General features: G+C 45.2%; 1 protein-coding gene across 1 annotated transcript in view; it reads left to right on the top strand.

The window, feature by feature from the left end:
* The first annotated feature begins 1566 nt into the window (after positions 1-1566).
* The window catches only part of PIN4 (peptidylprolyl cis/trans isomerase, NIMA-interacting 4), a 69829-nt gene continuing 54752 nt past the window's right edge, over positions 1567-16643 (top strand). The window contains exon 1 of the mRNA XM_073637735.1: positions 1567-1714. Within this exon, the coding sequence (XP_073493836.1) occupies positions 1675-1714 (40 nt within the window). The 5' untranslated portion in view covers positions 1567-1674. The remainder of the gene's footprint in view (positions 1715-16643) is intronic.

Here is a 16643-nt window from a genome sequence, read left to right as displayed (position 1 = left end):
CCTCTCATCTATACACAGCTCCATCCTGCAGCTCCTCACTCCTCTCATCTATACACAGCTCCATCCTGCAGCTCCTCACTCCTCTCATCTATACACAGCTCCATCCTGCTGCTCCTCACTCCTCTCACCTACGCACAGCACCATCCTGCAGCTCCTCACATCTACGCACAGCTCCATCCTGCAGCTCCTCACTCCTCTCATCTATACTCAGCTCCTCACTCCTCTCATCTACACACAGCTCCATCCTACAGCTCCTCACTCCTCTCATCTACACACAGCTCCATCCTACAGCTCCTCACTCCTCTCATCTATAAACAGCTCCATCCTGCAGCTCCTCACTCCTCTCATCTATACACAGCTCCATCCTGCAGATCGTCACTCCTCTCATCTATACGCAGCCCCATCCTGCAGCTCGTCACTCCTCTCAGCTATACACAGCTCCATCCTGCAGCTCCTCACTCCTCTCATCTATACACAGCTCCTCACTCCTCTCATCTACGCACAGCTCCATCCTGCAGCTCCTCACTCCTCTCATCTATACACTGCTCCATCCTGCAGCTCCTCACTCCTCTCATCTATACACAGCTCCATCCTGCAGCTCCTCACTCCTCTCATCTATACACAGCTCCATCCTGCAGCTCCTCACTCCTCTCATCTATACGCAGCTCCATCCTGCAGCTCCTCACTCCGCTCATCTATACGCAGCCCCATCCTGCAGCTCCTCACTCCTCTCATCTATACACAGCTCCATCCTGCAGCTCCTCACTCCTCTCATCTATACACAGCTCCATCCTGCAGCTCCTCACTCCTCTCATCTATACACAGCTCCATTTTGCAGCTCCTCACTCCTCTCATCTATGCACAGCTCCATCCTGCAGCTCCTCATTCCTCTCATCTATACGCAGCCCCATCCTGCAGCTCCTCACTCCTCTCATCTATACTCAGCCCCATCCTGCAGCTCCTCACTCCTCTCATCTATACACTGCTCCATCCTGCAGCTCCTCACTCCTCTCATCTATACACAGCTCCATCCTGCAGCTCCTCACTCCTCTCATCTACGCACAGCTCCATCCTGCAGCTCCTCACTCCTCTCATCTATACACAGCTCCATCCTGCAGCTCCTCACTCCTCTCATCTATACGCAGCTCCATCCTGCAGCTCCTCACTCCTCTCATCTATACACAGCTCCATCCTGCAGCTCCTCACTCCTCTCATCTATACGCAGCCCCATCCTGCAGCTCCTCACTGCTCTCATCTATACTCAGCCCCATCCTGCAGCTCCTCACTCCTCTCATTTTTACTCAGCCCCATCCTGCAGCTCCTCACTCCTCTCATCTATACACAGCCTCATCCTGCAGCTCCTTACTCCTCTCATCTATACACAGCTCCATCCTGCAGCTCCTCACTCCTCTCATCTATACACAGCTCCATCCTGCAGCTCCTCACTTCTCTCAGACACAAGCAGGCGCGTGCAGTGGTTGTTATTCCTCTAAGCTGGGTAATGTGGTTAAGCTCCGCCCCTCAGTGACATCATTACTGACAGTTCCTGCTCCATCCTGGACACGCCCATCACGCCTGCAGCTTCCTGTTAGGACTCCTCCCTGCACCTATGAGGCCCCGCCCCATCCTGTGACGTCACTCTGCGCAGACGCCGCTCTACTTTGCAGACAGTCCATGCCGCCCAAAGGGAAAGGTGCAAAGGGGGGAACGAAAGGTAAATGTCTCTCCACACAGCCGCGGTCAGAGGAGCAGTATGGGGGGGGGGAGCAGACACCAGGACCCCTGACACACTACACTGATGTCGGAATGGCTGATTATAATATCTCACCCCCCATCCCCGCTATCTCTATATAATATCTGATCTCCCCCCGCTATCTCTATATAATATCTGATCTCCCCCCGCTATCTCTATATAATATCTGATGCCCCCTGCTATCTCTATATAATATCTGATCTCCCCCCCCCGCTATCTCTATATAATAGCTGATCCCCCCGCTATCTCTATATAATATCTGATCTCCCTCCCGCTATCTCTATATAATATCTGATCCCCCCCGCTATCTCTATATAATATCTGATCCCCCCCCGCTATCTCTATATAATATCTGATCCCCCCCGCTATCTCTATATAATATCTGATCCCCCCCCGCTATCTCTATATAATATCTGATCTCCCCCCGCTATCTCTATATAATATCTGATCTCCCCCCCCCGCTATCTCTATATAATATCTGATCTCCCCCCCGCTATCTCTATATAATATCTGATCTCCCCCCGCTATCTCTATATAATATCTGATCCCCCCCCGCTATCTCTATAGAATATCTGATCTCCCCCCGCTATCTCTATATAATATCTGATCCCCCCCCCGCTATCTCTATATAATATCTGATCTCCCCCCCGCTATCTCTATATAATATCTGATCTCCCCCCGCTATCTCTATATAATATCTGATCCCCCCCGCTATCTCTATATAATATCTGATCTCCCCCCCGCTATCTCTATATAATATCTGATCTCCCCCCGCTATCTCTATATAATATCTGATCTCCCCCCCCCGCTATCTCTATATAATATCTGATCTCCCCCCCCGCTATCTCTATATAATATCTGATCTCCCCCCCCCCCGCTATCTCTATATAATATCTGATCTCCCCCCCCCCCGCTATCTCTATATAATATCTGATCTCCCCCCCCCCGCTATCTCTATATAATGTCTGATCTCCCCCCGCTATCTCTATATAATATCTGATCTCCCCCCGCTATCTCTATATAATATCTGATCTCCCCCCCCCCCCGCTATCTCTATATAATGTCTGATCTCCCCCCGCTATCTCTATATAATATCTGATCCCCCCCCCCCGCTATCTCTATATAATATCTGATCTCCCCCCGCTATCTCTATATAATATCTGATCTCCCCCCCCCGCTATCTCTATATAATATCTGATCCCCCCCCGCTATCTCTATATAATATCTGATCTCCCCCTGCTATCTCTATATAATATCTGATCTCCCCCCGCTATCTCTATATAATATCTGATCTCCCCCCCCCCCGCTATCTCTATATAATATCTGATCTCCCCCCGCTATCTCTATATAATATCTGATCTCCCCCCCCCGCTATCTCTATATAATATCTGATCTCCCCCCCGCTATCTCTATATAATATCTGATCTCCCCCCCGCTATCTCTATATAATATCTGATCTCCCCCCCGCTATCTCTATATAATATCTGATCTCCCCCCCGATATCTCTATATAATATCTGATCCCCCCCGCTATCTCTATAGAATATCTGATCCCCCCCGCTATCTCTATATAATATCTGATCTCCCCCCGCTATCTCTATATAATATCTGATCTCCCCCCGCTATCTCTATATAATATCTGATCTCCCCCCGCTATCTCTATATAATATCTGATCCCCCTCCCGCTATCTCTATATAATATCTGATCTCCCCCCGCTATCTCTATATAATATCTGATCCCCCCCCGCTATCTCTATATAATATCTGATCCCCCCCCGCTATCTCTATATAATAACTGATTCCCCCCCCCGCTATCTCTATATAATATCTGATCCCCCCCGCTATCTCTATATAATATCTGATCCCCCCCGCTATCTCTATATAATATCTGATCCCCCCCGCTATCTCTATATAATATCTGATCCCCCCCGCTATCTCTATATAATATCTGATCCCCCCGCTATCTCTATATAATATCTGATCTCCCCCCCGCTATCTCTATATAATATCTGATCTCCCCCCGCTATCTCTATATAATATCTGATCCCCCCCCGCTATCTCTATATAATATCTGATCCCCCCCTCTATCTCTATATAATATCTGATCCCCCCCGCTATCTCTATATAATATCTGATCTCCCCCCCGCTATCTCTATATAATATCTGATCCCCCCCCGCTATCTCTATATAATATCTGATCCCCCCCCGCTATCTCTATATAATATCTGATCCCCCCCCCGCTATCTCTATATAATATCTGATCCCCCCGCTATCTCTATATAATATCTGATCTCCCCCCGCTATCTCTATATAATATCTGATCCCCCCCGCTATCTCTATATAATATCTGATCCCCCCCCGCTATCTCTATATAATATCTGATCCCCCCCGCTATCTCTATATAATATCTGATCTCCCCCCGCTATCTCTATATAATATCTGATCCCCCCCCGCTATCTCTATATAATATCTGATCCCCCCCGCTATCTCTATATAATATCTGATCTCCCCCCGCTATCTCTATATAATATCTGATCTCCCCCCGCTATCTCTATATAATATCTGATCCCCCCCCCGCTATCTCTATATAATATCTGATCCCCCCCCCGCTATCTCTATATAATATCTGATCTCCCCCCGCTATCTCTATATAATATCTGATCTCCCCCCGCTATCTCTATATAATATCTGATCTCCCCCCGCTATCTCTATATAATATCTGATCTCCCCCCGCTATCTCTATATAATATCTGATCCCCCCCGCTATCTCTATATAATATCTGATCCCCCCCGCTATCTCTATATAATATCTGATCTCCCCCCGCTATCTCTATATAATATCTGATCTCCCCCCGCTATCTCTATATAATATCTGATCCCCCCCCCGCTATCTCTATATAATATCTGATCTCCCCCCGCTATCTCTATATAATATCTGATCTCCCCCCGCTATCTCTATATAATATCTGATCTCCCCCCGCTATCTCTATATAATATCTGATCTCCCCCCGCTATCTCTATATAATATCTGATCCCCCCCGCTATCTCTATATAATATCTGATCCCCTCCCGCTATCTCTATATAATATCTGATCCCCCCCGCTATCTCTATATAATATCTGATCCCCCCCCGCTATCTCTATATAATATCTGATCCCCCCCAGCTATCTCTATATAATATCTGATCCCCCCCAGCTATCTCTATATAATATCTGATCCCCCCCGCTATCTCTATATAATATCTGATCCCCCCCGCTATCTCTATATAATATCTGATCCCCCCCCGCTATCTCTATATAATATCTGATCCCCCCCGCTATCTCTATATAATATCTGATCTCCCCCCGCTATCTCTATATAATATCTGATCCCCCCCCGCTATCTCTATATAATATCTGATCTCCCCCCGCTATCTCTATATAATATCTGATCTCCCCCCGCTATCTCTATATAATATCTGATCCCCCCCGCTATCTCTATATAATATCTGATCTCCCCCCGCTATCTCTATATAATATCTGATCTCCCCCCGCTATCTCTATATAATATCTGATCCCCCCCCCGCTATCTCTATATAATATCTGATCTCCCCCCGCTATCTCTATATAATATCTGATCTCCCCCCGCTATCTCTATATAATATCTGATCTCCCCCCGCTATCTCTATATAATATCTGATCTCCCCCCGCTATCTCTATATAATATCTGATCCCCCCCGCTATCTCTATATAATATCTGATCCCCCCCGCTATCTCTATATAATATCTGATCCCCCCCGCTATCTCTATATAATATCTGATCCCCCCCCGCTATCTCTATATAATATCTGATCCCCCCCCAGCTATCTCTATATAATATCTGATCCCCCCCCCGGTATCTCTATATAATATCTGATCCCCCCCGCTATCTCTATATAATATCTGATCCCCCCCCTCTATCTCTATATAATATCTGATCCCCCCCCGCTATCTCTATATAATATCTGATCCCCCCCGCTATCTCTATATAATATCTGATCTCCCCCCGCTATCTCTATATAATATCTGATCCCCCCCACTATCTCTATATAATATCTGATCCCCCCCCGCTATCTCTATATAATATCTGATCCCCCCCCCGCTATCTCTATATAATATCTGATCCCCCCCGCTATCTCTATGTAATATCTGATCTCCCCCCGCTATCTCTATGTAATATCTGATCTCCCCCCGCTATCTCTATATAATATCTGATCCCCCCCCCGCTATCTCTATATAATATCTGATCTCCCCCCGCTATCTCTATATAATATCTGATCTCCCCCCGCTATCTCTATATAATATCTGATCCCCCCCGCTATCTCTATATAATATCTGATCTCCCCCCCGCTATCTCTATATAATATCTGATCTCCCCCCCGCTATCTCTATATAATATCTGATCTCCCCCCCGCTATCTCTATATAATATCTGATCCCCCCCCCCGCTATCTCTATATAATATCTGACCCCCCGCTATCTCTATATAATATCTGATCTCCCCCCGCTATCTCTATATAATAACTGATCCCCCCCCCCGCTATCTCTATATAATAACTGATCTCACCCTCTATCTCTATATAATATCTGATCTCCCCCCGCTATCTCTATATAATATCTGATCTCCCCCCGCTATCTCTATATAATATATGATCCCCCCCCCGCTATCTCTATATAATATCTGATCCCCCCCCCCGCTATCTCTATATAATATCTGATCCCCCCCCGCTATGTCTATATAATATCTGATCCCCCCCCGCTATCTCTATATAATATCTCATCTCCCCCCCGCTATCTCTATATATCTGATCTCCCCCCCGCTATCTCTATATAATATCTGATCCCCCCCGCTATCTCTATAGAATAGCTGATCCCCCCCCGCTATCTCTATATAATAGCTGATCCCCCCCGCTATCTCTATATAATATCTGATCTCCCCCCCGCTATCTCTATATAATATCTGATCCCCCCCCGCTATCTCTATATAATATCTGATCCCCCCCCCGCTATCTCTATATAATATCTGATCCCCCCCCGCTATCTCTATATAATATCTGATCCCCCCCCCCCGCTATCTCTATATAATATCTGATCCCCCCCCGCTATCTCTATATAATATCTGATCTCCCCCCCGCTATCTCTATATAATATCTGATCTCCCCCCCGCTATCTCTATATAATATCTGATCTCCCCCCCGCTATCTCTATATAATATCTGATCCCCCCCCGCTATCTCTATATAATATCTGATCTGATCCCCCCCCGCTATCTCTATATAATATCTGATCCCCCCCCGCTATCTCTATATAATATCTGATCCCCCCCGCTATCTCTATATAATATCTGATCCCCCCCCCGCTATCTCTATATAATATCTGATCCCCCCCCGCTTTCTCTATATAATATCTGATCTCCCCCCCGCTATCTCTATATAATATCTGATCCCCCCCCGCTATCTCTATATAATATCTGATCCCCCCCCCGCTATCTCTATATAATATCTGATCCCCCCCCGCTAACTCTATATAATATCTGATCCCCCCCCGCTATCTCTATATAATATCTGATCCCCCCCCGCTATCTCTATATAATATCTGATCCCCCCCCCGCTATCTCTATATAATATCTGATCCCCCCCGCTATCTCTATGTAATATCTGATCTCCCCCCGCTATCTCTATGTAATATCTGATCTCCCCCCGCTATCTCTATATAATATCTGATCCCCCCCCCCGCTATCTCTATATAATATCTGATCTCCCCCCGCTATCTCTATATAATATCTGATCTCCCCCCGCTATCTCTATATAATATCTGATCCCCCCCGCTATCTCTATATAATATCTGATCTCCCCCCCGCTATCTCTATATAATATCTGATCTCCCCCCCGCTATCTCTATATAATATCTGATCTCCCCCCCGCTATCTCTATATAATATCTGATCCCCCCCCCCGCTATCTCTATATAATATCTGACCCCCCGCTATCTCTATATAATATCTGATCTCCCCCCGCTATCTCTATATAATAACTGATCCCCCCCCCGCTATCTCTATATAATAACTGATCTCACCCTCTATCTCTATATAATATCTGATCTCCCCCCGCTATCTCTATATAATATCTGATCTCCCCCCGCTATCTCTATATAATATATGATCCCCCCCCCGCTATCTCTATATAATATCTGATCCCCCCCCCGCTATCTCTATATAATATCTGATCCCCCCCCGCTATGTCTATATAATATCTGATCCCCCCCCGCTATCTCTATATAATATCTCATCTCCCCCCCGCTATCTCTATATATCTGATCTCCCCCCCGCTATCTCTATATAATATCTGATCCCCCCCGCTATCTCTATAGAATAGCTGATCCCCCCCCGCTATCTCTATATAATAGCTGATCCCCCCCGCTATCTCTATATAATATCTGATCTCCCCCCCGCTATCTCTATATAATATCTGATCCCCCCCCGCTATCTCTATATAATATCTGATCCCCCCCCCGCTATCTCTATATAATATCTGATCCCCCCCCGCTATCTCTATATAATATCTGATCCCCCCCCCCCGCTATCTCTATATAATATCTGATCCCCCCCCGCTATCTCTATATAATATCTGATCTCCCCCCCGCTATCTCTATATAATATCTGATCTCCCCCCCGCTATCTCTATATAATATCTGATCTCCCCCCCGCTATCTCTATATAATATCTGATCCCCCCCCGCTATCTCTATATAATATCTGATCTGATCCCCCCCCGCTATCTCTATATAATATCTGATCCCCCCCCGCTATCTCTATATAATATCTGATCCCCCCCGCTATCTCTATATAATATCTGATCCCCCCCCCGCTATCTCTATATAATATCTGATCCCCCCCCGCTTTCTCTATATAATATCTGATCTCCCCCCCGCTATCTCTATATAATATCTGATCCCCCCCCGCTATCTCTATATAATATCTGATCCCCCCCCCGCTATCTCTATATAATATCTGATCCCCCCCCGCTAACTCTATATAATATCTGATCCCCCCCCGCTATCTCTATATAATATCTGATCCCCCCCCGCTATCTCTATATAATATCTGATCCCCCCCCCGCTATCTCTATATAATATCTGATCACCCCCCGCTATCTCTATATAATATCTGATCCCCCCCCGCTATCTCTTTATAATATCTGATCCCCCCCCCGCTATCTCTATATAATATCTGATCCCCCCCCGCTATCTCTATATAATATCTGATCCCCCCCCGCTATCTCTATATAATATCTGATCCCCCCCCGCTATCTCTATATAATATCTGATCCCCCCCCGCTATCTCTATATAATATCTGATCCCCCCCCGCTATCTCTATATAATATCTGATCCCCCCCCGCTATCTCTATATAATATCTGATCCCCCCCCGCTATCTCTATATAATATCTGATCTCCCCCCGCTATCTCTATATAATATCTGATCCCCCCCCGCTATCTCTATATAATATCTGATCCCCCCCCCGCTATCTCTATATAATATCTGATCCCCCCCCCGCTATCTCTATATAATATCTGATCCCCCCCCCCCGCTATCTCTATATAATATCTGACCCCCCGCTATCTCTATATAATATCTGATCTCCCCCCGCTATCTCTATATAATAACTGATTCCCCCCCCCCGCTATCTCTATATAATAACTGATCTCACCCTCTATCTCTATATAATATCTGATCTCCCCCCGCTATCTCTATATAATATCTGATCTCCCCCCGCTATCTCTATATAATATCTGACCCCCCCCGCTATCTCTATATAATATCTGATCTCCCCCGCTATCTCTATATAATATCTGATCCCCCCGCTATCTCTATATAATATCTGATCCCCCCCCGCTATCTCTATATAATATCTGATCCCCCCCGCTATCTCTATATAATATCTGATCCCCCCCGCTATCTCTATATAATATCTGACCCCCCCCGCTATCTCTATATAATATCTGATCCCCCCCCGCTATCTATATAATATCTGATCCCCTCCCCGCTATCTATATAATATCTGATCCCCCCGCTATCTCTATATAATATCTGATCCCCCCCCGCTATCTCTATATAATATCTGATCCCCCCCCCGCTATCTCTATATAATATCTGATCCCCCCCAGCTATCTCTATATAATATCTGACCCCCCGCTATCTCTATATAATATCTGATCTCCCCCCGCTATCTCTATATAATAACTGATTCCCCCCCCCGCTATCTCTATATAATATCTGATCCCTCCCCCCAGCTATCTCTATATAATATCTGATCCCCCCCGCTATCTCTATATAATATCTGATCCCCCCCCAGCTATCTCTATATAATATCTGATCTCCCCCACGCTATCTCTATATAATATCTGATCCCCCCCGCTATCTCTATATAATATCTGATCTCCCCCCCGCTATCTCTATATAATATCTGATCCCCCCCGCTATCTCTATATAATATCTGATCTCCCCCCCGCTATCTCTATATAATATCTGATCCCCCCCGCTATCTCTATATAATATCTGATCCCCCCCGCTATCTCTATATAATATCTGACCCCCCGCTATCTCTATATAATATCTGATCTCCCCCCCGCTATCTCTATATAATATCTGATCCCCCCCGCTATCTCTATATAATATCTGATCTCCCCCCCGCTATCTCTATATAATATCTGATCCCCCCCGCTATCTCTATATAATATCTGATCTCCCCCCCGCTATCTCTATATAATATCTGACCCCCCCGCTATCTCTATATAATATCTGATCTCCCCCCGCTATCTCTATATAATATCTGATCCCCCCCCGCTATCTCTATATAACATCTGATCCCCCCGCTATCTCCATATAATATCTGATCCCCCCCCACTGTATCTATATAATATCTGATCACCCCCGCTATCTCTATAGAATATCTGATCCCCCCCCCCCTCTATCTCTATATAATATCTGATCTCCCCCTCTATCTCTATATAATATCTGATCCCCCCCCGCTATCTCTATATAATATCTGATCTCCCCCGCTATCTCTATATAATATCTGATCTCCCCCGCTATCTCTATATAATATCTGATCCCCCCCCGCTATCTCTATATAATATCTGATCCCCCCCGCTATCTCTATATAATATCTGATCTCCCCCCGCTATCTCTATATAATATCTGATCTCCCCCCGCTATCTCTATATAATATCTGATCCCCCCCGCTATCTCTATATAATAACTGATTCCCCCCCCCCGCTATCTCTATATATCTGATCTCCCCCTCTATCTCTATATAATATCTGATCTCCCGCTCTATCTCTATATAATATCTGATCCCCCCCCCGCTATCTCTATATAATATCTGATCCCCCCCCGCTATCTCTATATAATATCTGATCTCCCCCTCTATCTCTATATAATATCTGCCCCCCCCGCTATCTCTATATAATATCTGATCTCCCCCCGCTATCTCTATATAATATCTGATCTCCCCCCGCTATCTCTATATAATATCTGATCTCCCCCCGCTATCTCTATAATATCTGATCTCCCCCCGCTATCTCTATAGAATATCTGATCCCCCCCGCTATCTCTATAGAATAGCTGATTCCCCCCCCGCTATCTCTATATAATATTTGATCCCCCCCCCGCTATCTCTATATAATATCTGATCCCCCCCGCTATCTCTATATAATACCTGATCCCCCCAGCTATCTCTATATAATATCTGATCTCCCCCCGCTATCTCAATATAATATCTGATCTCCCCCCGCTATCTCAATATAATATCTGATCTCCCCCCGCTATCTCTATATAATATCTGATCTCCCCCCGCTATCTCTATATAATATCTAACCCCCCCGCTATCTCTATAATATCTGATCTCCCCCCGCTATCTCTATAGAATATCTGATCCCCCCCGCTATCTCTATATAATAACTGATTCCCCCCCCCGCTATCTCTATATATCTGATCTCCCCCTCTATCTCTATATAATATCTGATCTCCCGCTCTATCTCTATATAATATCTGATCCCCCCCCCCGCTATCTCTATATAATATCTGATCCCCCCCCGCTATCTCTATGTAATATCTGATCTCCCCCTCTATCTCTATATAATATCTGCCCCCCCCGCTATCTCTATATAATATCTGATCTCCCCCCGCTATCTCTATATAATATCTGATCTCCCCCCGCTATCTCTATATAATATCTGATCTCCCCCCGCTATCTCTATAATATCTGATCTCCCCCCGCTATCTCTATAGAATATCTGATCCCCCCCGCTATCTCTATAGAATAGCTGATTCCCCCCCCGCTATCTCTATATAATATTTGATCCCCCCCCGCTATCTCTATATAATATCTGATCCCCCCCGCTATCTCTATATAATACCTGATCCCCCCAGCTATCTCTATATAATATCTGATCTCCCCCCGCTATCTCAATATAATATCTGATCTCCCCCCGCTATCTCAATATAATATCTGATCTCCCCCCGCTATCTCTATATAATATCTGATATCCCCCCGCTATCTCTATATAATATCTAACCCCCCCGCTATCTCTATAATATCTGATCTCCCCCCGCTATCTCTATAGAATATCTGATCCCCCCCCGCTATCTCTATATAATATCTGATCCCTCCCCCCCCGCTATCTCTATAATATCTGATCCCCCCCCCGCTATGTCTATATAATATCTGATCCCCCCCTACTATCTCTATATAATATCTGATCCCCCCCCGCTATCTCTATATAATATCTGATCTCCCCCCCCGCTATCTTTATATAATATCTGATCCCCCCCCCACTATCTCTATATATTATCTGATCTCCCCCCCGCTATCTCTATATAATATCTGATCCCCCCGCTATCTCTATATAATATCTGATCCCCCCGCTATCTCTATATAATATCTGATCCCCCCGCTATCTCTATATAATATCTGATCCCCCCGCTATCTCTATATAATATCTGATCCCCCCGCTATCTCTATATAATATCTGATCCCCCCGCTAACTCTATATAATATCTGATCCCCCTCCCGCTATCTCTATATAATATCTGATCCCCCCCCGCTATCTCTATATAATATCTGATCCCCCCCCCCGCTATCTCTATATAATATCTGATCCCCCCCCGCTATCTCTATATAATCTGATCCCCCCCCGCTATCTCTATATAATATCTGATCCCCCCCCCCCCGCTATCTCTATATAATATCTGATCCCCCCCCGCTATCTCTATATAATATCTGATCCCCCCCCGCTATCTCTGTATAATATCTGATCCCCCCCCGCTATCTCTATATAATATCTGACCCCCCGCTATCTCTATATAATATCTGATCTCCCCCCGCTATCTCTATATAATAACTGATTCCCCCCCCGCTATCTCTATATAATAACTGATCTCACCCTCTATCTCTATATAATATCTGATCTCCCCCCGCTATCTCTATATAATATCTGATCTCCCCCCGCTATCTCTATATAATATCTGAGCTCCCCCCGCTATCTCTATATAATATCTGATCCCCCCGCTATCTCTATATAATATCTGATCCCCCCCCGCTATCTCTATATAATATCTGATCCCCCCCCGCTATCTCTATATAATATCTGATCCCCCCCCGCTATCTCTATATAATATCTGATCCCCCCCCGCTATCTCTATATAATATCTGATCCCCCCCCGCTATCTCTATATAATATCTGATCCCCCCCAGCTATCTCTATATAATATCTGACCCCCCGCTATCTCTATATAATATCTGATCTCCCCCCGCTATCTCTATATAATAACTGATTCCCCCCCCCCCGCTATCTCTATATAATATCTGATCCCTCCCCCCAGCTATCTCTATATAATATCTGATCCCCCCCCCAGCTATCTCTATATAATATCTGATCCCCCCCCCAGCTATCTCTATATAATATCTGATCCCCCCCCAGCTATCTCTATATAATATCTGATCTCCCCCCGCTATCTCTATAGAATATCTGATCTCCCCCCGCTATCTCTATAGAATATCTGATCTCCCCCCGCTATCTCTATAGAATATCTGATCTCCCCCCGCTATCTCTATAGAATATCTGATCTCCCCCCGCTATCTCTATAGAATATCTGATCCCCCCCCCGCTATCTCTATAGAATATCTGATCTCCCCCCAGCTATCTCTATATAATATCTGACCCCCCGCTATCTCTATATAATATCTGATCTCCCCCCGCTATCTCTATATAATAACTGATTCCCCCCCGCTATCTCTATATAATATCTGATCTCCCCCTCTATCTCTATATAATATCTGATCCCCCCCCCGCTATCTCTATATAATATCTGATCCCCCCCCGCTATCTCTATATAATATCTGATCCCCCCCCGCTATCTCTATATAATATCTGATCTCCCCCCGCTATCTCTATATAATATCTGATCTCCCCCCTCTATCTCTATATAATATCTGATCCCCCCCGCTATCTCTATATAATATCTGATCCCCCCCGCTATCTCTATATAATATCTGATCCCCCCCGCTATCTCTATATAATATCTGATCCCCCCCCCGCTATCTCTATATAATATCTGATCTCCCCCTCTATCTCTATATAATATCTGATCCCCCCCCGCTATCTTTATATAATATCTGATCTCCCCCGCTATCTCTATATAATATCTGATCCCCCCCCCGCTATCTCTATATAATATCTGATCCCCCCCGCTATCTCTATATAATATCTGATCCCCCCCGCTATCTCTATATAATATCTGATCTCCCCCCGCTATCTCTATATAATATCTGATCTCCCCCCGCTATCTCTATATAATATCTGATCCCCCCCGCTATCTCTATATAATAACTGATTCCCCCCCCCGCTATCTCTATATATCTGATCTCCCCCTCTATCTCTATATAATATCTGATCTCCCGCTCTATCTCTATATAATATCTGATCCCCCCCCCGCTATCTCTATATAATATCTGATCTCCCCCTCTATCTCTACATAATATCTGACCCCCCCCCGCTATCTCTATATAATATCTGCCCCCCCCCCGCTATCTCTATATAATATCTGCCCCCCCCGCTATCTCTATATAATATCTGATCTCCCCCCGCTATCTCTATATAATATCTGATCTCCCCCCGCTATCTCTATATATCTGCCCCCCCCGCTATCTCTATATAATATCTGCCCCCCCGCTATCTCTATATAATATCTGCCCCCCCGCTATCTCTATATATCTGCCCCCCCGCTATCTCTATATATCTGCCCCCCCGCTATCTCTATATATCTGCCCCCCCGCTATCTCTATATAATATCTGCCCCCCGCTATCTCTATATAATATCTGATCCCCCCGCTATCTCTATATAACATCTGATCCCCCCGCTATCTCCATATAATATCTGACCCCCCCCCACTGTCTCTATATAATATCTGATCACCCCCGCTATCTCTATAGAATATCTGATCCCCCCCCGCTATCTCTATAGAATATCTGATCTCCCCCCGCTATCTCTATACAATATCTGATCTCCCCCCGCTATCTCTATAGAATATCTGATCTCCCCCCGCTATCTCTATAGAATATCTGATCTCCCCCCGCTATCTCTATAGAATATCTGATCTCCCCCCGCTATCTCTATAGAATATCTGATCTCCCCCCGCTATCTCTATAGAATATCTGATCTCCCCCCGCTATCTCTATAGAATATCTGATCTCCCCCCGCTATCTCTATAGAATATCTGATCTCCCCCCGCTATCTCTATAGAATATCTGATCTCCCCCCGCTATCTCTATAGAATATCTGATCTCCCCCCGCTATCTCTATAGAATATTCGATCTCCCCCTCTATCTCTATAGAATATCTGATCCCCCCCCCGCTATCTCTATATAATACCTGATCCCCCCCGCTATCTCTATATAATATCTGATCCCCCCCGCTATCTCTATATAATAACTGATTCCCCCCCCGCTATCTCTATATAATATCTGATCTCCCCCCGCTATCTCTATATAATAACTGATCTCCCCCTCTATCTCTATATAATATCTGATCTCCCCCCCGCTATCTCTATATAATATCTGATCTCCCCCCCGCTATCTCTATATAATATCTGATCCCCCCCGCTATCTCTATATAACATCTGATCCCCCCCCTGTCTCTATATAATAGCTGATCTCCCCCCGTTATCTCTATATAATATCTGATCCCCCCCCGCTGTCTCTATATAATATTCGATCTCCCCCTCTATCTCTATATAATATCTGATCCCCCCCCCGCTATCTCTATATAATATCTGATCCCCCCCCCTGCTATCTCTATATAATATCTGATCCCCCCCCGCTATCTCTATATAATATCTGATCCCCCCCGCTATCTCTATATAATATCTGATCCCCCCCCGCTATCTCTATATAATATCTGATCTCCCCCCGCTATCTCTATATAATATCTGACCCCCCGCTATCTCTATATAATAACTGATCCCCCCCGCTATCTCTATATAATATCTGATCCCCCCCCGCTATCTCTATATAATATCTGATCTCCCCCCCGCTATCTCTATATAATATCTGATCTCCCCCCCGCTATCTCTATATAATATCTGATCCCCCCCCCGCTATCTCTATATAATATCTGATCTCCCCCCGCTATCTCTATATAATATCTGATCCCCCCGCTATCTCTATATAATATGTGATCCCCCCCCCGCTATCTCTATATAATATCTGATCTCCCCCCCGCTATCTCTATATAATATCTGATCCCCCTCGCTATCTCTATATAATATCTGATCCCCCTCGCTATCTCTATATAATAGCTGATCTCCCCCACCCCCCTA

Source organism: Phyllobates terribilis, unplaced genomic scaffold (genome assembly GCF_046119375.1).
Source record: "Phyllobates terribilis strain yellow unplaced genomic scaffold, ASM4611937v1 Scaffold_7__3_contigs__length_470593459, whole genome shotgun sequence".
Classification (NCBI taxonomy): Eukaryota; Metazoa; Chordata; class Amphibia; order Anura; family Dendrobatidae; genus Phyllobates; species Phyllobates terribilis.
This window is presented reverse-complemented; position numbering and strand designations above follow the sequence as displayed.